General features: G+C 44.2%; 1 protein-coding gene across 1 annotated transcript in view; it reads right to left on the reverse strand.

The window, feature by feature from the left end:
* Window positions 1–14432, reverse strand: part of LOC139262721 (intelectin-1b-like) — a 49609-nt gene extending 35177 nt beyond the window's left edge. Inside the window, exon 1 of the mRNA XM_070877871.1 lies at window positions 14021–14432. Coding sequence (XP_070733972.1) covers window positions 14021–14432 — 412 coding nt within the window. The remainder of the gene's footprint in view (window positions 1–14020) is intronic.
* Between the last annotated feature and the right edge of the window lie 8911 nt (window positions 14433–23343).

Below are 23343 nucleotides of genomic sequence, written 5' to 3' on the forward strand. Positions count from 1 at the left end.
CTCCTTGGAGCTCGATGTCTGCTTGGCGCGGCGCACAGGGGGCGGAGCCTACCACTCGCGCCGATTTTGTAAGTAGGAGGGGGCGGGTACAATTGAAATGAGGCTTCTTGGTGCCGGCAACCCTGCGCGTGCGCGTTGGAGCGTTCGCGCATGCGCAGTCTGAAGTAAACATTGGCACTCGGCCATTTTTAAAAGTGCTGCAGAAAAAGTGAAGATTTGTTTCTTGGACCCCTGCAAAGGCTTGTATTTTAATTTTCTTGATATTTCTGTGTGTGAGGGAGTGCTTTTTGCAGCACTGCTGAATAAATCACCTGCTGATCTTATAGTGTAAATGCTCTCACATTTTTTTGTATCTGATTTAATTTTGCACCTAAAAAGTGATCCTGAAGTTTAAGTTTTCTTCAGAGTGTAAGATTTTTCACAATGAAACTGTTTTGTAAGTGGTGTTGACAATGCAGCACCCATTCTGCAAATGTAAGTATAAAACTGTCTATGCGGCTGCCTCTCCCTGTCCAAATAGCCTCAGTCCCCCTCACAGCTCGAAGGCTGCTGCTGTATCTTTGGCTACCAGCCAGCCACTAACGCCGCCCCTAAAGCGTGGCCGAATGGCCTCAAGAACCTTAATGAGCTGTGTGTGTCCTGTGTTCATTCTTCGGCTCCCGGCCAACCACTGACGCCGCTGCAATCCCATGGCCGAATGGCCTCAAGTCCGTCCGGGTGCTGCATCTTCGTGGGGAATGAAGGCCTGCCTCAAGCACCGCAGCTCAGCTCGAAGGCTGCTTGCTGCCTGCCGCTGCCGTCGAGACACTGACGCCACACTGCTGCCTGAAAGGCCTGCCTGAAGCATTTTCACACAGGTAGGAACATGGTTTATTTAATCTTTTCTTTGCTTATAAATTTTTATTCAGGTTGGATTTATTTGTATAATATTTGTATAAGTATAACTAAGGATTGATTGTAGAATTTAATGACTTCCCTTCCCCCCCTCCCCTCCCCGCCCCCCCCCCCCAACCACCTCGTTCCCTACGCCTAATTTGTAACCTGCGCCTGATTTTTTAAAGTGCAGACAAGGTTTTTTCAAGCGTACAAAAATCTTCACTTGCTCCATTCTAAGTTAGTTTGGAGTACATTTTCACTGTGGAAACTTTCAAATCAGGCGTCAGTGGCCAGACACGCCCCCTTTTGAAAAAAAATTCTGTTCCAAAGTGAAACTGTTCTACCTGACTAGAACTGCAGAAAACTAAATGTGGAGAATTCCGATTTCTAAGCTACTCCGTTCTACGCCAGTTGCTCCTAAAAATCAGGAGCAAATCATGTGGAAACTTGGGGCCAGAGAGAGGGACAAAGAGAGACACTGAGAGGGACAGATATTTGGATGAACACAGAGTGAAAGAGAAGAAGTCAGACAATCAGGGAGCCATTAAAAGAGATATGAGGTACAGGGAGAAAGATATAGAGGGAGAGGAAGACACACAGTTGACGAGAAAGGAAAACAGAGAAAAGCCGACAGAGACAGACAGAAAGAAACAGACATCACAGACAGAGAGAGGGGAAAGGAAATCATAGAGAGAGGCAGCGTGACAAAAACACAGACAGTGTGACAGAAAGAAGAGAGATACAAAGAGGGGGAAGGAGACAGACAGAGCCAGAAAGATAGAATTAGAAACAGAGAAAGAGAGAGAGACAGAGTGAGCGGGCAAGAGATGGGAGAAAGATTCAGTACTAGATTGACAGAGCCACACATGCAGACAGACAGGAAGAGAGCCACACGGGCAGAAGGACAGAAAGAAGTGAGAATGAAGGCAGAGATTTATGTTACGATGCAGTTCAGAGGCACCACCAGCCTCTGGTACATTGCTGAATTGGCGATTCTTCCAGTGTGAATCAGACAAGCGAATGTCATGCAGCTCATCTCTTGGGAGCCAAACTCTTGGGAATTGCAGGAGGAGCAGGATCCCTGGGCTGTACATCTCTTCCTAGCTCTGGGGAATAGGGGACAGCCAGACTGAGAAAGGACCAAATTGTACACACCACAATCCAACCTGATCTGCACAGTTTGTCCAATATCTTAGTTACCCCAGTTTGAATTCAATAAAGTAAACAAAGTGCAAGAATATGATGGAATCGTCACTTACCACCAGAACCAAGACTGGAGGATTGCTCAATATTGAGAATGACAAGGAGGAGAAAAAGGGCAGCCTTCATGTCTTCACAACAGCTTTCTCGGGGCAAGTGTCAAATCCTGGGAAGGTTAAGTTGACAAGATAAAAGGGTCTGATGAAGAGCACATTAACTCTGCTGACATTTTGAATATTGAATGAACTCATTAATTCTACATATTGTGAGGATCCAGTCAGTTCCTGCCCATAGATTTTAGAACCCATGTTGTATAAAATTACTCATGGATAATAATGGAAATTTAAGTCATGTTTAGGTTTAAAAGTAGAAGCAGTCAGAGAATCACAGATTAATACAGCACAGAAAGAGGCCATTCGGCCCATCGAGTTTGTGCCAGCTCTTTTGAAGAGCAATTCAGTTAGTGTCGTTCCCCCGCTCCGTCCCCGTATCCCTGCAATTTTTTCTCCTTCATTTATCCAATTCCCTTTTGAAGTTTACGATTGAATCCACCATCCTATCAGGCAGTGTATTCCAAAACCTAACCACTCGCTGCGGGAAAAAGTTACTTCCTCATGTCGCCTCTGGTTCTTTTGCCAATCACCTTAAATCTGTGCCCTCTCGTTATCGACCCACCAACCATTGGAAACAGTTTCTCTTTATTTACTTTATCTAAACCTTCATATTTTTAAACACCTCTATCAAATCTTCTCTTAGTCTTCTCTGCTCCAAGGAGAACAAACCCAGCTTCTCCAGTCTATCCATGTAACTGTAATCCACTAACCCTGGAACCATTCTAGTAAATCTCTTCTGCACCCTCTCTAAAACCTTCACATTCTTCCTAAAGTGTGGTGCCTAGAATTGGCACAATACTTCAGCTGGGGCTGCACTAGGGTTTTATATAGGTTTAGCATCACTTCCTGGCTTTTGTACTCGATGCCTCTATTTATAAAGCCCAGGATCCCATATGCTTTATTAACTGCTTTGTAAACCTGTCCTGGCATCTTCAAAGATTTGTGCACAAAGACCCACAGCTCTCTCTGTTCTTGCACCCCCTTTAAAATTGTACCATTTAGTGTGTATGGTCTCTCCTCATTCTTCCTCCCAAGATGTATCACCTCACACATCGTTGCATTGAATTGCATCTTCCACGTGTCCACCCATCTTATATGTCATTGTGACGGATGTTACTGCAGTTTAATCTGGGAGCCATTCATCTGCTCCTGGCACAGGTCTGCTCCCCTGTCAATTCTCCCTTGTCTCAGACCCCCCTGTATCCCACTCTCTTTCCTCAGTCTCCCACTTCCCTGTCCCGCAATTCCCGTTTCCCACTCCATGCTCCGCCTTCCAGATTCACACTCCCCTTTTTCAGGCTTATGTTTCTGTTAGTTAGGTTTCCAACTTCTTTGTCCCTGATCTAGAACATAAGAACATAAGAAATAAGAGCAGGAATAGGCAATTTGGCCCCTCGAGCCTGCTCCGCCATTTAATAAGATCATAGCTGATCTGTTCATGGATTCAACTCCACTTCCTTGCCCGTTCCCCATAACTTTTTATTCCCTTTTCGCTCAAAAATCTTTCTATCTCCCCATTAAATATATTCAAATGACCCAGCCTCCATGGTTCCCTTGGATAGATAATTCCACATATTTACAACCCTCAGAGAAGAAGTTCCTCCTCATCTCAGTTTAAAATGGGTAGCCCCTTATTCTGAGACTATGCCCTCTAGTTCTAGTTTCCCCTATGAGTGGAAATCTCTTCTCTGCATCCATCTTGTCAAGCCCCCTCATTATCTTGTACATTTCGATAAGATCAGTTCTCAATCTTCTAAATTCCAATGAGAAGAGACACAACCAACTCAACCTTTCCTCATTAGTCAACCCCCTCATCTCCGGAATCAACCCAGTGAACCTTCTCTGAACTGCCTGCAATGCAATGTCCTTCCTTAAATACAGAGACCAAAACTGTATGCAGTACTCTAGGTGTGGTCTTACCAATACCCTGTACAGTTGTAGCAGGACTTCTCTGCTTTTATACTCCATCCCCCTTGCAATAAAAGGCCAACATTCCATGTGCCTTCCTGATTACTTGCTGTACCTGCATACTAACTTTTTGTGTTTCATGCACAAGGACCACCAGGCACCTCTGTACTGCAGCACTTTGCAATTTTTCTCCATATAAATAATCATTTGCTTTTCTAATTTTTGTGCCAAAGTGGATAACCTCACATTTTCCCATATTGTACTCCATCTGACAATTTTTTGTCCATTCACTTAGCCTGTCTATATCGCTTTGCAGATTTTTTGTGTCCACCTCACAATTTGCTTTCCCACCCATCTTTGTATCATCAGCAAACTTGGCTGCATTACACTCGGTCCCTTCATCCAAGTCATTAAATAGATTGTAAATAGTTGAGGCCCCAGCACCAATCCCTGCGGCACCCCACTAGTTATTGTTTGCCAACCGGAAAATGACTCATTTATCCCGACTCTCTGTTTTCTGTTAGTTAGCCAGTCCTCTATCCATGCTAATATATTACCCCCAACCCCATGAATTTTCATTTTGAGCAGTGACCTTTTAAAGTGGCACCTTATCGAATGCCTTGTGGAAATCCAATTACACCACATCCACTGGTTTTCCCCTTATTCACCCTGCTTGTTATATCCTCAAAGAACTCCAGCAAATTTGTCAAACATGATTTCCCTTTTTGTCAACCAAGCTGACTCTGCTTGACTGAATTATGTTTTTCCAAATGTCCTGCTACTGCTTCCTTAATAATGGACTCCAGCATTTTCCCAATGACAGATGTTAGGCTAACTGGTCTATAGTTTCCTACTTTCTGTCTCCCTCCTTTTTTAAATAGGGGAGTTACATTTTTAGTTTTCGAATCCGCTGGGACCTACCCAGAATCCAGGGAATTTTGGTAGATTACAACCAAAGCATCCACTATCTTTGCAGCCACTTCTTTTAAGACCCAAGGATGCAAGCGATCAGGTCCAGGGGACTTGTCCTCCTTTAGTCCCATTATTTTACCGAGTACTACTTCTTTAGTGATAGTGATTGCTTTAAGTTCCTCCCTCCCTAAAGCCCTTCATTTCGTAATTTCATACTTCTTGGTTTCCTATTCACTCCTCCATTTCCGATTCGCAGAGTTCTAGTTCCCATTCCCCTCTCTCAGGCTCCAAATCTCCCGCGCCACTTAAATTCCCAACCTCCCGCCGACCTCCCTCACACTCCCAGTCTCCCGACGATCTCCCTCGCATTCCCAGTCTCCCGACAACCTCCCTCCCATTCCCAGTCTCCCGCCGACCTCCCTCACATTCCCAGCCTCCCGCTCTCCTCTCTCACATTCCCAGCCTCCCGCTGACCTCTCATCAGATTCTCAGTCCCATAGGAACAGGAGAAGGTCGTTCAGTCCCTTGGGCCTATGCCGACATTCACTTGGATCATGGCTGAGTTGCACCTCAACTTCATTTTCCTGCCTGTGCTCCATATCCCTTTATAACTCTAGCTAACAAAAATCTATCTAACTCAGCCTTGAAAGGGTCAATTCCCCGAGCAGCACAGCCTTTTGGGGGGAAGATTTCCAAATTTCTACTAGCTTTTGTGTGAATATTTCATCCTACTTTGACGCCTGATTGGTCTATCACTAATTGTAAAGTTACCTCCCCCCCCCCCGCTTGTTCTGGACTCCCCCACCAGAGCAAATAGTTTCTCTCTATCTACCCTCTCAAATTCTTTCATTATCTTTAACACCTCGATCACATCACCCCATCATTTCCTATATTCAAGGGAATACTGCCCAAATTTATAGAACGTGTCCTCACAGTTGAACTCTTTTAGCCCCGGTATCATTCTGGTGAAACTGCCATGCCCCCACTCCAAGGGCAATATATCCTTCCCGGGGAGCAGTGCCCAGAACTGAACACACAACTCCAGATGGGGTCTGACGAAAGCTTTATGCAGCTGAAGTATAATTTCCTCCCCTTTGATGAAAGCTAACATACCATTCGCCTCTTTGATTGCTTCTCGTAACTATACATTAGCTTTTAGTGATTTGTGTACATGGACATCTAAGTCACTTGGCTCCTCCAGAGATTCTAGTCTCTCACACTTCAAAACAAAGGGTTTGACAAAAGATAAAGAAAACCAGTCACTTCCAATCTACAGAATTACTTCCCCAGCAACAGAAAATATCTTAGCTTGGAGCTTCCACCATGGGTGCAACCCAGAGGTTAGACCCGAAAATGTGCCCACTCCAGTGCCCATTCTGCCAATATCAAATTACACTCAAAATTATTGTGAGTCTGATTAGAATACATGCAAATGTAAAATGGGCATAAATCAGTGAACACAACCAGGGCTCAACTCACACCATATAGTTCTTCTATCAGTATGAAAATGAAAGTTTTAAGTTATTTAACCATCATTCATGCACATCAGGCACAGCATGCTTAATAGTCTGCAATCGGGGAAGCTTTCGAATATTTAAGATGAATTCATAGAATCATCGAAAGCTCCAGCATGGAAGGAGGCCATTTTGGGCCCATCGTGTCCGCGCTGGCTGACAAAGAGCTTTCCCGACTAATCCCACTTTCCAGCTCTTGGTCTGTAACCCTGTAGATTACGGCACTTCCAAGTGCACATCCAAGTATTTTTTAAAAAGTGGTGAGGGTTTCTGCCTCTACCACACTTTCTGGCAGTGAGTTCCATGACTTATGCCATAAAAATGTTGTCAAAGAAACAGAAAATGCAGAAGATATCACGGAGAGGATAACTTTTTTTTTTTAAATCACAAAAAATTGCAATAAAACAGAAAAATTACCCACCTTACCTGCAAACCTGGTTGTAATTTCAAGAGAGCCCCTGACCAAACATAACTTCAGGAAGCTTGTAATGGGGCTCTGTAACCATTGACCAAACATAGAAACATAGAAACATAGAAAATAAGTGCAGTAGTGGGCCATTCAGCCCTTCAAGCCTGCACGACCATTCAATGATCATGGCTGATCATTCCCTCAGTACCCCTGTCCTGCTTTCTCTCCATACCCCTTGATACCTTTAGCTGTAAGGGCCATATCTAACTCACTCTTGAATATATCCAATGAACTGGCATCAACAACTCTCTGTGGTAGGGAATTCCACAGGTTAACAACTCTCTGAGTGAAGAAGTTTCTCCTCATATCAGTCCTAATAAAGGAGTTAGATGTTGTCCTTACTACTAGGGGGATCAAGGGGTATGGCGAGAAAGCAGGAATGGGGTACTGAAGTTGCATGTTCAGCCATGAACTCATTGAATGGTGGTGCAGGCTCGAAGGGCCGAATGGCCTACTCTAGCACCAATTTTCTATGTTTCTATGTTTCTAAATGGTCTACCCCTTATCCGAAGACTGTGTCCCCTGGTTCTGGACTTCCCCAACATCGGGAACATTCTTCCTGCATCTAACCTGTCCAGTACCGTCAGAATCTTGTGTTTCCATGAGATCCCCTCTCATCCTTCTAAACTCCAGTGAATACAGGCCCAGTCGATCCAGTCTCTCCTCATATGTCGGTCCTGTCACCCTGGGAATCAGTCTGGTGAACCTTCGCTGCACTCCCTCAATAGCAAGAATGTCCTTCCTCAGATTAGGAGACCAAAACTGAACACAATATTCCAGGTGAGGCCTCACCAAGGCCCTGTACAACTGCAGTAAGACCTCCCTGCTCCAATACTCAAATCCCCTAGCTATGAAGGCCAACAAACCATTTGCCTTCTTCACCGCCTGCTGTACCTGCATGCTAACTTTCAATGACTGATGAACCATGACACCCCTTTTCCTAACCCACCGCCATTCAGATATTATTCTGCCTTCGTGTTTTTGCCCCCAAAGTGGATAACCTCAATTTATCCACATTATACTGCATCTGTCATGCATTTGCCCACTCACCTAACCTGTCCAAGTCACCCTGCAGCCTCTTAGCATCCTCCTCACAGCTCACACCGCCACCAAGTTTAGTGTCATCTGCAAACTTGGAGATATTACACTCAATTCCTTCATCTAAATCATTAATGTGTATTGTAAATAGCTGGGGTCCCAGCTCGGAGCCCTGCGACACCCCACTAGTCACTGCCTGCCATTCTGAAAAGGACCCGTTTATCCTGACTCTCTGCCAACCAGTTCTCTATCCACGTCAGTACATTACCCCAATACAATGTGCTTTGATTTTGCATACCAATCTCTTGTGTTGGACCTTGTCAAAAGCCTTTTGAAAGTCCAAATACACCACATCCACTGGTTTTCCCTTGTCCACTCTACTAGTTACATCCTCAAAAAATTCTAGAAGATTTGTCAAGCATGATTTCCCTTTCATAAGTCCATGCAGACTTGGACCGATCCTGTCACTGCTTTCCAAATGCGCTGCTATTTCATCTTTAATAATTGATTCCAACATTTTCCCCACTACTGATGTCAGGCTAACCGGTCTATAATTACCCGTTTTCTCTCTCCCTCCTTTTTAAAAAAGTGGTGTTACATTAGCTACCCTCCAGTCCATAGGAACTGATCCAGAATCGATAGACTGTTGGAAAATGATCACCAATGCATCCACTATTTCTAGGGCCACTTCCTTAAGTACTCTTGGATGCAGACTATCGGGCCCCGGAGATTTATCGGCCTTCAATCCCATCAATTTCCCTAACACAATTTCCCCGTCTAATAAGGATATCCTTCAGCTCCTCCTACTCACTAGACCCTCGGTCCACTAATACTTCCGGAAGGTTATTTGTGTCTTCCTTCGTGAAGACAGAACCAAAGTATTTGTTCAACTGGTCTGCCATTTCTTTGTTCCCCATTATAAATTCACCTGAATCTGACTGCAACGGACCTACATTTGTCTTCACTAATCTTTTTCTCTTCACATATCTATAGAAGCTTCTGCAGTATGTTCCCGGCAAGTTTCCTCGCATACTCTATTTTCCCCCTCCTAATTAAACCCTTTGTCCTCCTCTGCTGAATTCTAAATTTCTCCCAGTCCTCAGGTCTGCTGCTTTTTCTGGCCAATTTATAGGCCTCTTCTTTGGATTTAACACTATCCTTAATTTCCCTTGTTAGCCACGGTCGAGCCACCTTCCCCGTTTTATTTTTACTCCAGACAGGGATGTACAATTGTTGAAGTTCATCCATGTGATCTTTAAATGTTTGCCATTGCCTATCCAACATCAACCCTTTAAGTATCATTTGCCAGTCTATTCTAGCTAATTCACACCTCATACCATCGAAGTTACCTTTCATTAAGTTCAAGACCCTAGTCACTGAATTAACTGTGTCACTTTCCATCTTAATAAAGAATTCTACCATATTATGGTCACTCTTACCCAAGGGGCGTCGCACAACAAGATTGCTAATTAGTCCTTTCTCATTACACATCACCCAGTGTAGGATGGCCAGCCCACTGGTTGGTTCCTTGACATATTGGTCTAGAAAACCATCCCTAATACACTCCAGGAAATCCTCCTTGCTACCAATTTGGTTATCCCAATCTATATGTAGATTAAAGTTGCCCATGATAACTACTGTACCTTTATTGCACGCGTCCCTAATTTCTTGTAACTGCAGGAAGCTTGTAATGGGGCTCTGTAATTACTGACCAAATGTAACTGCAGGAAGCTTGTAATGGGGCTCTGTAACCTGGGGCAGAGCCAGGTTTATGGGTTGAAATGCTTTTGGGTGGAGGGTTTGATCGACGGCGATAAAAGATTGAGGTGATTTGGGCATATTGCACTTACGTTCGTAACTCATTTACGCGCAAAATTCTGCAACGGTTTAGTAATTGATTTTGAAACATAGAAACATAGAAAATAGGTGCAGGAGTAGGCCATTCGGCCCTTCTAGCCTGCACCGCCATTCAATGAGTTCATGGCTGAACATGCAACTTCAGTATCCCATTCCTGTTTTCTCACCATACCCCTTGATTCCCCTAGTAGTAAGGACTTCATCTAACTCCTTTTTGAATATATTTAGTGAATTGGCCTCAACAACTTTCTGTGGTAGAGAATTCCACAGGTTCACCACACTCTGGGTGAAGAAATTCCTCCTCATCTCGGTCCTAAATGGCTTCCCCCTTATCCTTAGACTGTGTCCCCTGGTTCTGGACTTCCCCAACATTGGGAACATTCTTCCCGCATCTAACCTGTCTAACCCCGTCAGAATTTTAAACGTTTCTATGAGGTCCCCTCTCATTCTTCTGAACTCCAGTGAATACAAGCCCAGTTGATCCAGTCTTTCTTGATAGGTCAGTCCCGCCATCCCGGGAATCAGTCTGGTGAACCTTTGCTGCACTCCCTCAATAGCAAGAATGTCCTTCCTCAGGTTAGGAGACCAAAACTGTACACAATACTCCAGGTGTGGCCTCACCAAGGCCCTGTACAATTGTAGCAACACCTCCCTGCCCCTGTACTCAAATCCCCTCGCTATGAAGGCCAACCTGCCATTTGCTTTCTTAACCGCCTGCTGTACCTGCATGCCAACCTTCAATGACTGATGTACCATGACACCCAGGTCTCTTTGCACCTCCCCTTTTCCTAATCTGTCACCATTCAGATAATAGTCTGTCTCTCTGTTTTTACCACCAAAGTGGATAACCTCACATTTATCCACGTTATACTTCATCTGCCATGCATTTGCCCACTCACCTAACCTATCCAAGTCGCTCTGCAGCCTCATAGCATCCTCCTCGCAGCTCACACTGCCACCCAACTTAGTATCATCCGCAAATTTGGAGATACTACATTTAATCCCCTCGTCTAAATCATTAATGTACAGTGTAAACAGCTGGGGCCCCAGCACAGAACCTTGCGGTACCCCACTAGTCACTGCCTGCCATTCTGAAAAGTACCCATTTACTCCTACTCTTTGCTTCCTGTCTGACAACCAGTTCTCAATCCATGTCAGCACACTACCCCCAATCCCATGTGCTTTAACTTTGCACATTAATCTCTTGTGTGGGACCTTGTCGAAAGCCTTCTGAAAGTCCAAATACACCACATCAACTGGTTCTCCCTTGTCCACTCTACTGGAAATATCCTCAAAAAATTCCAGAAGATTTGTCAAGCATGATTTCCCTTTCACAAATCCATGCTGACTTGGACCTATCATATTACCTCTTTCCAAATGCACTGCTATGACATCCTTAATAATTGATTCCATCATTTTACCCACTACCGATGTCAGGCTGACCGGTCTATAATTCCCTGTTTTCTCTCTCCCTCCTTTTTTTTTTTTAAAGTGGGGTTACATTGGCTACCCTCCACTCCATAGGAACTGATCCAGAGTCAATGGAATGTTGGAAAATGACTGTCAATGCATCCACTATTTCCAAGGCCACCTCCTTAAGTACTCTGGGATGCAGTCCATCAGGCCCTGGGGATTTATCGGCCTTCAATCCCATCAATTTCCCCAACACAATTTCCCGACTAATAAGGATTTCCCTCAGTTCCTCCTCCTTACTAGACCCTCCGACCCCTTTTATATCCGGAAGGTTGTTTGTGTCCTCCTCAGTGAATACCGAACCAAAGTACTTGTTCAATTGGTCCGCCATTTCTTTGTTCCCCGTTATGACTTCCCCTGATTCTGACTGCAGGGGACCTAAGTTTGTCTTTACTAACCTTTTTCTCTTTACATATCTATAGAAACTTTTGCAATCCGTCTTAATGTTCCCTGCAAGTTTCTTCTCGTACTCCATTTTCCCTGCCCTAATCAAACCCTTTGTCCTCCTCTGCTGAGTTCTAAATTTGAACCCCGGTTACCCATATCTCTGTGCGCAAGTACGAAGGAAATTCAAGGCCCTTCTTGTGACGGGAGTCAGACTGACCTTAACAATCATGCGTGGTATGTTGTCTAGGGTTTGAACGTTGAACTTGAAATTCATAAGAACCTTCCCTCGCCAAAGGCCAAGGAGACTCTGATTGACCTCTGTCGACAGCAGTTAGACACTGAGGTGATGGAATTCCACAGGGGTTCTCCTGATTGGTCACTGTAACTTTGGCTGATGAGTTACAGAATCCCCACAGAAATGGTGTAAACGCCATTGAAGCCATTTCGCTGGGATTTCGGTCAATTTTCTGGCAAAGCTATGGCAGACAATTGGGACCCCACCCCCACAGAAATTCACCCCTGCAGCCCCATCACCGGTGCCTTTAAAAGTAAAAAGCTTCATCTGAGCAGCAGAATAATGCATTGTGTATTAAATGGTACAACATTCCTATCTTAGTACAGCAGACACATCGGTGTAGATTCTGACTTTGTGGGACAGTGTTAAACAGGTGATATCCAGTCGGCAGCCTGATTTACATAGAATCACAAAAGTACGACACAGAAGGAGGCAACTCAGCTCATTGTCTCCGTGTCGATCGAAAAAGAGCTACCCAACCTAATCCCACTTTCCAGCACGAGGTTCGTAGCCTTGTAGGTTATGGCATTTCAAGTGCACATCCAAGTACTTTTTAAATATGATGAAGGTTTCTGCCTCTACCACACTTTCATTCAGTGAGTTCCAGACCTCAACTACCCTCTGGATGAACTTTTTTCTCATCTTCACTCTAATTCTTCTGCCAACCACTTTAAATTTATGGTCATTGACCCCTAAGGGAAATAGCTCCTTCCTATCCCCTCTACCTTATCCCCTCATAATTTTATACATCTCAATTAAATCTCCCCTCAGCCTCCACTGTTCCAAAGAAAACAACCCCAGCCTATCCAATATTTCCTCATAATGTAAGACTACAGCACTTGGATGGCCGAACCTTCAAATTGACGAGATTCTTATAACCCAGTATAATCTTGCAGGTGAAAAGACCATTTTTTTGAACTTCAAGAAATTCAGACGAGTGAACTAACTGTCCCAGGGATTGATAAGACTGTGAGAGAACAATCTCAGTCTCAGTAACTGTCCCAGGGATTGATAAGACTGTGAGAGAACAATCTCAGTCTCAGTAACTGTCCCAGGGATTGATAAGAGAACCAACAGAGCTCACAGAAGTTACATTGGACTTGAACATAAACCGTTTTGATAGTCTGGATAGTTTGGAGCATGCACGCAGTAGGCCGATAGCCAATTTTCGAAGTATAATTACAGTGCGAAGTCTCTTATCAGCAGCTGCAGTCGAAGAGAGGGCAACTTGGCCAGTTGCCAACCAAAGAGCCACGGACTGATTACTAGGTGTTTGATCACTGGTAGTATTACTTACGTGTGAGTTTTGCTTAAAATTGCTTAATGATAAAGTAAATGAACTGCAAGTAAAGTAAGTCCTACAGGGTAGGTCTCTACAGTAACTGTTGTGTACTGATGCTATTGGATTTTTACTTTAGAAGTTTGTTGAATTTTAAGTAAAGGTTACCCCGTGAGGGGAAACGAGATATCCTGTGTCTGTATTGTTCTGTCCCACAAGTCTGAACCCTGTAAAGTGTAGAGTCAAGGCACGATCTTACAGAATAAAAATCTCTTTTATCAAGATAAGTCGTGAATCTGTTTAGTGAGAGAAACAGGACCATTTTTTACAGGATAAATACCTGTTTTTATAAAGGATAAGTCTAAAATGTTCCAGTCATTGCAACATCCTCGTAAATGTCCTCTCTAGTGCAATCACATCTTTCCTGTAATGTGGTGACCAGAACTGTACGCACTACTCAAGTTATGGCTTAACTGGTGTTGTATACAGTTCTAGCATAACTTCCCTTCTTTTATATTCTATGTCTCAGCTAATAAAAGAAAGCATTCCATATGCCTTTTTAACTATCTTATCAAACTGTCCTGCTACCTTTGACGAGCTGTGGACATACACTCCAAGGTCCCTTTGTTCCTCCACTCCTCTCAGTATCCTCCCATTTATTGATACTGAACCCAATTGTAACATTTCAAGCCCATCTACTTCTTTTCTGCTCCATGTATTTCAATCTGGTCATCATCACATTGCTGTTTGTGGGAATGTACAGCCATACCAACACATGCCCTGCACCAGTTTTCCCCAAGATCCGATTCTGGTCGTCGGCCGGGGCCATTAGAGGGAGCAGTGCGCGGCATCCGGGCCCGGAAATCAGTGCGGTCCCAGCCTGCAAGACCATCAGCAGGCCGGGGCCATTAGAGGGAGCAGCGTGCGGTGGCATACTACTGCAGGGAGCAGCGCGTGCTTCTATAGGAGGGCAATAGCTGATTGCAGTGAAGGCAGGTACAGCAGGGGTGGTGAGGTTGGGGCAAAGGAGCAACAAGGCCGAAAATAGTGCTGAAAATGGAAACTTGCGCCGATTATCGCCCAGGTGATCGCCGACCGCAACTTTCGGCATTTCGCCCACACTTCGCCGAAATGATCGCTGACCGAAAAAGTCGTTGAAAAAAAGCTGCACTCACCTGACCTTAAGTCGGCAGTACTCGGCAGTACTCGGCACTACGGACTCCATTTTGAAAGTCGGAGGATCCGTACTGAAAGGCTGCTTCAAGTGCTTATGAGGGGAATCAATTTGTTTAAGGGCCTTTTTGACTTTTGCCAATCATCTAATCACATTTGTATCTGTTGAGGACAAATTAAGGGCATTTTTGGCGATTTATAGTGATGGGGCCTGTAATTTCTCAACCAGTATTGGTCACTAATCACATGTTGCAGACTAGAGATGGGAGCAGGTACATTGAAGAGCATTATGTGCCCAATGAAAGAGATGGCAGACTGCTGCAGAGGAGGAGACATTACATCCAATGCATTTACAGGGAAAAGCGATCATACCTGAACTTGTCCAATAACACGTGCATTAGGAGGCTGCGCTTCCGAAAGTAGATCATAGTGAGATATGACAGCTAATTAAGGGAGATTTGCAGCCTACCAGCACCATCAGGACCACACTGTCCGTTGAGGTTAAGGTTACTGCGGCACTTTCCTTCTATGCATCGGGCTCCTTTCACGCCTCAGCTGGCGACATTTACGGTATCTCAGCACGCCACACATTGCTCCATTTGACAGGTGACTGAAGCCCTTTACGCACACAGAGTGGACTTTATAAACTTCCCAATGACCAGTGAGGCACAGACTGAGAGGGCTTTGGGTTTCTCATAAATCGCAAACTTCCCCCAAGGTGCAGAGAGCAATAAACTGTACACACATCGCCCTGCGAGCACCTTTACAGGATGCAGAGGTGTTTCAGAACCGAAAGGGATTCCACTCCCTGAATGTGCAGCTCGTTGCCGACCACAATCATGGCAGTGAATGCTAATTTTCTGGGCAGCATCCATGATGCGCACATCTTGCATGAGACCACTGTCTCTGACCTGTTTAACAGTCAGCCACAAGGTCACGGTTGGATGCTGGAAGATAAAGGATCATCATCATCATCATAGGCAGTCCCTCGAAATGAGGATGACTTGCTTCCATGCCAAAAAACGATGAGTTCACAGGTGTTTCAATGAAGCACCTAATATTCCAGTCCTCAACTACATATTGAAAGGTGGAAGATTCCTGTGCGTGGATTTTTTTTTAACGTGTGGTGGCCGTTGCACTCCAGCCACCACATGGGCTTGACAGAGCTAGGTCTTGGTCCAGTGGCAAGGATTAACCAAGGTGACTGGAGACCAGCTCTGCTGCACGGACCTAGTGCGCACACATATCACAGTGCTGCCCCTGGGCCCTCGCCTCTTCTGGTCCCGAACTCATGCCTCTCCTGGGCCCCGATCCCGTCCATCTACATCTCTCGTCATTCCTTCGCCCCGACCTCGCCGCTCCTGCTGTACCTGCCCATGTTCCAATCAGCGACCTGGACCTTGATGATGTCCCTCTTCACTGCTGTCGCCCTCCTGCACCAGCTCGCGCTGTACCTTGGGTATGCCGCTACACTGCCCATGGCCGTCGCTCGTTGCTCCTTTTATGGCCCCGACCTGCCGCTGATGGTCTCGCGCAGGTCAGGGCCACTGGGGGATAAAGGATATGGCCCTGACAGCTGGCTCATGACACAACTGCGTAAGCCCTAGACGAAAGCCGCGAAGCGTTACAATGAAAGCCATATAGCCACATGCAGTATCATCAAAAAGACAATTGGAGTGCTTAAACAGCACTTCAGATGCCTGGACCACTCAGGTAGCAACCTACAATACCACCCCGAGCAGGTCACTGAGTTTATTGTGGTGTGCTGCATGTTGCATTACCTAGCTATGAGGAGAGGACAACAATTGCCAGGTGGGACCGCCGGTCCATCTCAGGAGAGAGCGGAGGCGGAAGAGGAGGATGAGGAGGAGGATGACGAGGACAATCAGCCTGGCGATGAACCCATGCCACCACAAGACTGGAAAAGCCCCGTGGTAGTTACGTAGCTGCAAAACTCTTGCGTCAGCAGCTCATAAATGAACGTTTTGCGTGAACTTACTTTGATGACAGTTACAGTTGCGTTATGTTTCATCCTTGCCTGGCCTGGCCATGGCCATTGTTTTCAACCATTGTATTGATGTTTTACCTTACATTATTAGAAGACACTTCAGGACAATTAAATAAAGTGAAATAAAAATATTTAATAGTTAAACACAAATCTGAAAATGTTTACAACAAACATATCTAGGCACCCCCCCACCCCCCCCGGCCACTGCCCCCCCCCCTCCGCAGTGAACACCCACTCGGCTCAGCAAGCAGAATTGAGAGCCGTTATTCTCACCGCCCACTATATAGCATCTGAAGCAACAAACATTTGGTCAGACAACAGCGATGTATGCAATGCAGTTATGGCCTTGACCCTGTACCAAGAAACTGCGTACTATTCGTCAGATGGCAAAATTCTATTACATTCTGGTCTCCTCCGTAAACTTTGGGAAGTGCTCCAGAAACGACTCGCCCCTTGTCACATCGGTAAAGTGTGTGCCCACCAGAGAGATTCCTCACCCCATACCTAGGGCAATAATGCAGCCGATCAGTTGGCTAAAGAATCCACAATAACCGGATTAGACGTACCAGGCTGGGTTTTTGAAACTCCTCAGATACCTGCAGTAGTGGCTGCCACTAAAACACAAGCTATCGACTTGCATCAACTCCAGTCCGAGTACGACCCCTATGCACAAGTCATGGAATGGCATCACCAAGGCTGTCCGCTACCACAACCCACCTCATGGGCAGACTCCACTGAGCTCCAAAGTTACCATCAGATGGCTGATTCCCTGCTTATGTTTAAAAATAAACTGCATTACCTTGTGGGATGTGTTCCTCCGCAACTTAAAGATGAGATGTTAAGTTTGTTTCATTCCCACCCTACTGCAGGACATTATTCCGCCCCGACCACAATACAAAAATTAAATCAAGTCTGTTGGTGGTCTGGGTTGGAAAATGATGTCACAGAATATGTTAATAGATGCTTACAGACAAACCCTTCTGCCTGCTCTAATCGAGCTCTACTCAGATCCCAAACCATGAAGGTCCATGGACAAACCTACAAATTGATTTTATTGGACCTTTTAACAAATTCCAGGGTAATTATGAACACGCTCTGGTAGTAATTGATCAGTTCACAAAATGGATCGAAGCCTTTCCGACGAAGGATAATAAGGCACATATGGCCGTGCAAATCCTTTTGAGTGAGGTGTTCTGTTGGTGGGGAATAGCAATACAGGTCGATAGCGATCAGGGTCCACATTTTACCGGAGCAGGTTTTACTATTCTGCAGGACATGCTCCAAATAAGGCACAAGTTGCATATTGCACATCATCCACAATCATCAGGAATTGTAGCAAGGGGTAATTGGACATTGAAAACAATGTTAGGTAAATGATGTACAGAACACCCTGCTCAATGGGCTAACATGATGCCTCTTTGTTTAATGGCAATACGCTCTACCCCTCATGTGACGACAAAGGTAAGTCCATATGAGGCTAGGACTGGGAGACAAATGCCGATACCAGAACACATAACCCTGGGGGATAACACACCACTCAAATTACAGCCTTGTAGCCAGTAATGGTTGCAGACACTGATAGACCATGTGGACATAGTAAACAGACTGGTTGCCCAGAACATTGGAAAGTCACAAAACTAAATGAAACACAACTATAACAAAAGGGTAAGACCATTCGAATATGATGTCAGGACAAAGTGATGATACAGAATTTTTCCCCAAAGAAACATTCTTTTGATGTAAACTGGACAGGTCCACATCAAATAATTGATAAATTAAACCCCGCTATTGAATGTACCTATTGAATGATCCGTATGGCCCAAAGGGAGAACCCAAAACTGAAATAGTTCCAAATCAATCAGTTAAAAGATATTATGTTTGATTTTCTTGCAGGTGAATGATGTGGATCTATACACTTCTATTGTTACTCAGAAATGTGGAAAAGACAACGAATGAAGAGCAGGACTGCAGAGCAGTCTCAGACAATAAATGTACTTGACTCCTTTTTTTTGGTACAGAACCAGTGGTTCTTGTTGGACATAAAAAACAAAGACTTAGAATGAACCCTATTGATTGCATTTCCCACTGTGGATGAAGGAGGATAATAATGTAGCAACAGAATATACGGAAGGTTGTGGTGCTATAACGGAAGGTGTCGATCAGTGAGAAATAAAAGAAGGAATCGGAGAATGTATGACTTGTCCGTTAAGGCCCAAAGTTATGGAGATTTCTGAAAAAGAGTGGGGGTTTGTGGGGAGACATAAAAAAAACAAACCAAGGCCCGATAGCATCAGAAAGTAAAGTATACATCCAATTGTGTTGGCCTAGATGGTGGAAAAAACATGAAGGGCAGTATTCATGCTTTGGGACACATATTAAACCTACCCACCGGGAAAATTAAGCTCTCGTGCGTACTTTTAAGGCTTGGGGAAAATATACCTACCCCAAACCTGAGGGAAGTGGGATAGGTGTACCAGGTGGTGAACTTTGAGGATTTCGTAGAAGGATGTTATAATGATAAAGGGGGATTCCATAGCATTAGGTTTGAATTGTATAAAAAATTTCATGACTCAGATCAGGATCAGGGATGCGCAACTGTGTAAAATTAGAAGTTTGATTAAAGCATATCCAGTCAAGCATGAATGCCACAAGGTAAGGAACCAAAAATCATTAGGATTATTAGCACAAGTTCCTAGTTTAATGAACCAAACTAGACCCAACCCCTTGTTTAGAATAGAGAACATAGGGGTGGCAAAAACAAACACCGTTAGCCGATTCCTAACGGCCCCACAATGATTAATTCAGTTAGAAGAATTAACATGGATTGCACCAAACCTTGAAGGATGTAGTATAAATGAGGACACCCTCATTTGTCCTTATGATTTATATGAGCACTCAAAAAAGACATGTGGTTTCGATTGTTTTCAGGAAGTTCTAAATTGTCAGCATCATCATAGGCAGTCTCTCGGAATCGAGGAAGACCTGCTTCCACTCTTCGAATGAGTCCTTAGGTGGCTGTACAGTCCAATACAACAGCCACAGTCACTGCCACAGGTGGGACAGACAGTCGTTGAGGGTAAGGGAGGGTGGGACAGGTTTGCCGCACATTCTTTCCACTGCCTGCGCTTGTTTTCTGCATGCTCTCGTCGATGAGACTCGAAGCGCTCAGCGACCTCCCGGATGCACTTCCTCCACTTCGGGCGGTCATTGGCCAGGGACTCCCAGGTGTCAGTGGGGATGTTGCACTTTATCAGGGAGGCTTTGAGGGTGTCCTTGTAACGTTTCCTCTGTCCACCTTTGGCTCATTTGCTATGAAGGAGTTCCGAGTAGAGCGCTTGCTTTGGGAGTCTTGTGTCTGGCATGCGGACAATGTGGCCTGCCCAGTGGAGCTGATCAAGTGTGGTCAGTGTTTCAATGCTCGGGATGTTAGCCTGGTCGAGGACGCTAATTTTACTATGGAAGTGACAGGACCATCAGATGTGAGAACTAGGACTGCTTACGTATGGGAGAGAAAATATTGTTTCACCACCCTAGAAGATCATTATCATTATGGATTCTCTAAATGCTCGATTAGTCCAGGTACCTACTGTCTGACGCCTACAAAAACGACCATTTTTGGGGGAAGAACTCTTCTTGTAGTGGCCGCATCTGAACAACAAGTATTGCAGGTGGAGGATAGTTTAGACGTTAACCTAGAGGATTACATTACTAAATTTGGATATGATATCCCGGAATTGCCTGAAGTTTTAATGGCCTTAATGAATCAAATAAACAATTCCCAACGTCATTACTATAGATTGGAACAAAGAGATGAAGCCGTAGCTAAAGAGATCCCAGGGATAGGAGTTACAACACATTGGTGGGATATAGGGATTAATGTAGATATTCCTCCCTGGATTAGAATAATTTCACATTTATTGGTAATAGTTCAACTCAGTGTTAATATGTTTAATAGTGTACACCTGTTATTTAAAGCACCTAATACGCCTGACACAAACACGATTTAATGTTATAACCGCACAAAGTCTATTAGACAAGAGTAAAAATGAAAACTTTAAATATTCAAGACTTTAAGGGAAAATTCAGACAGATAGTCACCAGAGTGGGTACTGAAGGTAGTGAACTGATCCGACACATAAAATGGTCCAGATTAAAAGGGCTTATTGGTATTAGGAGGTTGTGAGGAGTCGGAAGTTCCTCCACCTCAAGGTAGGGACTGTAAGATATCGCCTATCGACAGGTGTTAGAAGTTAGAATTAAGAATCTCATAGAAACATATCAAATTCTGATGGGATTGGACAGGTTAGGTTCAGGAAGAAGGTTCCCAATATTGGGGATATCCAGAACCTGGGGTCACAGTCTAAGGATAAGGGATAAACCATTTAGGACCAAGATGAAGAGAAACTGCTTCACTCAGAGAATTGTGAACCTGTGGAATTCTCTACCACAGAAAGTTGTTGAAGCCAATTCATTTGATATATTCAAATGGGAGTTACATGTGGCCCTTATTGCTAAAGGGATCAAGGGGTATGGAGAGAAAGCAGGAATACGGTACTGAGGTTACATGATCAGCCATGATCATATTGAATGGTGGTGCAGGCTCAAAGGGCTGAATGGCCAACTCCTGCAACTATTTTCTATGTTTCTATGTTTCTAAATGTCTTTAATTAATGAATAACCTGTATGTTTGTAACCTCTTTTATATGCACTGATTGTATGTAAAACTCACTTATAAATGATAGAAAATGGCCGTATAACATAAAATGTGTTTTAAAATGGCCAAAGGCTGAGAAGCAAAGCCTCATGGTAAAATGAGCCATTATTATGTTCACCATTTTTGTAACTGCTGATACAGCTTAATTTAGAACTAGAATGATCAAGGCCAAAATTATTAATCAATAAGATAAAGGTATGCAGCATGTACCATTTCTTGTCATAATTTTGTAAAGCCAGGCTCAGAATTCTGTGTGACATGGTCTGTATAATTGTTCTCAGAGAAGTGATTCCTGCCACAGGGAGGGGAGGGGAGATAGAGATAACATAGAAGGTCAAAAGCAGTAGACACAATATGATCTATTGTAAGGCTGAAACAGCTGTGAATTTTCACAGCATTTGAATGGAAGAAAAGGGTATAAAGTAACAGCTCTTCTACCAGGAAGGCAGTGCGAATCAAGACAACAGGAAGAAAGAATCTTCAGAATAAAGAGACGGCACCATGGTCTCTCGAGAGGACACTGTCGAGAACAGGCTGTGACTATCATTTGTTAATTATTACTTTTTGTAACAGAATGTAATTTACTTGATAAATCTCTGTTGTTTTTACTCAATATACCTGTATTAAAAGCACTTATTATAATCTGAGCAAGAGTCTCTTAGTTTGAATTAAATATAAAACCTGAGAATAATTGAATTGCTATAATTAGCAAAGTGGCAAAAAGCTGCGAAGTAGTTAAAAACTACACCTGGCGACCACAAAGTGACTAAACAAAGAGATATTGTACAAACTACAATATACTCATTAAACAAGTTAATTGGGGACTCGTCATTTTTTTATTCTTCATTTGAAAACAGGTTGTTGAATATAAACAGCAGACGCAGGGCAGATCGTTTGATCACCGATTGAACCTTGTGGTGTGTTGATTTACGGCAACCGATAGTGACTATTATCTTCTTTAAGGAAGCTTAAAGCCAGGGCAGCTCTCCCCCAGTCCAGGCTGGGTCACTGTGTGAGTGACAGTAGCTGGAGAGACTGACACAGTCTGGGTAAAGGTGACCGGACCCCTCATTGCTCAGTCATGCCCCATCCATCAACGTAACCCAAAAGGAAACGGTGCCCAAATTAGACTTAAAAGGTATAGGTTCTTACCCCAGTCCAAATCTTAACAGGGAAACTACGCAAGATTACCCAGCCTCATTACAATCTGGCAGATTTACATATTCAGTGGATGATTACAATTTAAAATCTATTTAATACTTTTACGGAAGCAACCAGGCTGTTCCGCCTCTTGCGGCACTGGTCAGATTCACGCCGATCATGGAACACTGACGACACTACATCAGCGATCTCACCCCATATTTTCTGATACATCCGGGGTGGAGGTGTCCCACGCCCACCCCGGGTTAATTGGCCCCACCGCATCTCGATGTCATTGATCAATGTGTCATTTGCTTCGTCAGAGAAGGGTTTTGCCCTCCTTCTCCTTGCAACCTCCTGCAGACTCTCTCCTGAGTCCTCGGGCGACATCTCCATAATTTTTATCTTTCTAATGATTTACAACAATCTTTCCACTTTATAACTAACTCCTTCACAAATATAGCACTAGAAAAATCAGCAATCCTTCACTCCTTCAAAAATCAGCAATCCTTCACAAAACCTCTTCTCTCTCTCCACAACACTCTCCCCCTCCTTTTGTCTTCTGAGCATGCGCAGATGACCAGTGTCCTCCCGAATCACAGGAAAAGTTATTTGCTAAAAAAAAAGGCGCATGCGCAGAACGACTGTTGTTATGGATGCCAGCCTTGCACGACTGAAAACATCGCTCAGGCCCATTTCACATCGCTGAGGCAATCGCTCAAAAGAAAAAGCCGAAACTAGCGGTTTTTAAAATGGGTGATCCTGAAAAATAAAAAATCACTAAGGCTGGAAATATCACCCATTTTTTGGGTGATAGCGATCCGAGTGGAAAGTCTAGCCCACGGACTCTTCCTGCCCTGAGTTGGGCTCAGTACCACTGGACTAAAATATATTTTGAATGATGTTTGCACACTGTAGCCTGTGTAATTCAGTGCTATTACATACCTCTGCGGGCAGATGCTGACAGGTAAATACACACCACAAGCA

This window comes from Pristiophorus japonicus, chromosome 4, assembly GCF_044704955.1.
Source record: "Pristiophorus japonicus isolate sPriJap1 chromosome 4, sPriJap1.hap1, whole genome shotgun sequence".
Taxonomy (NCBI): domain Eukaryota; kingdom Metazoa; phylum Chordata; class Chondrichthyes; family Pristiophoridae; genus Pristiophorus; species Pristiophorus japonicus.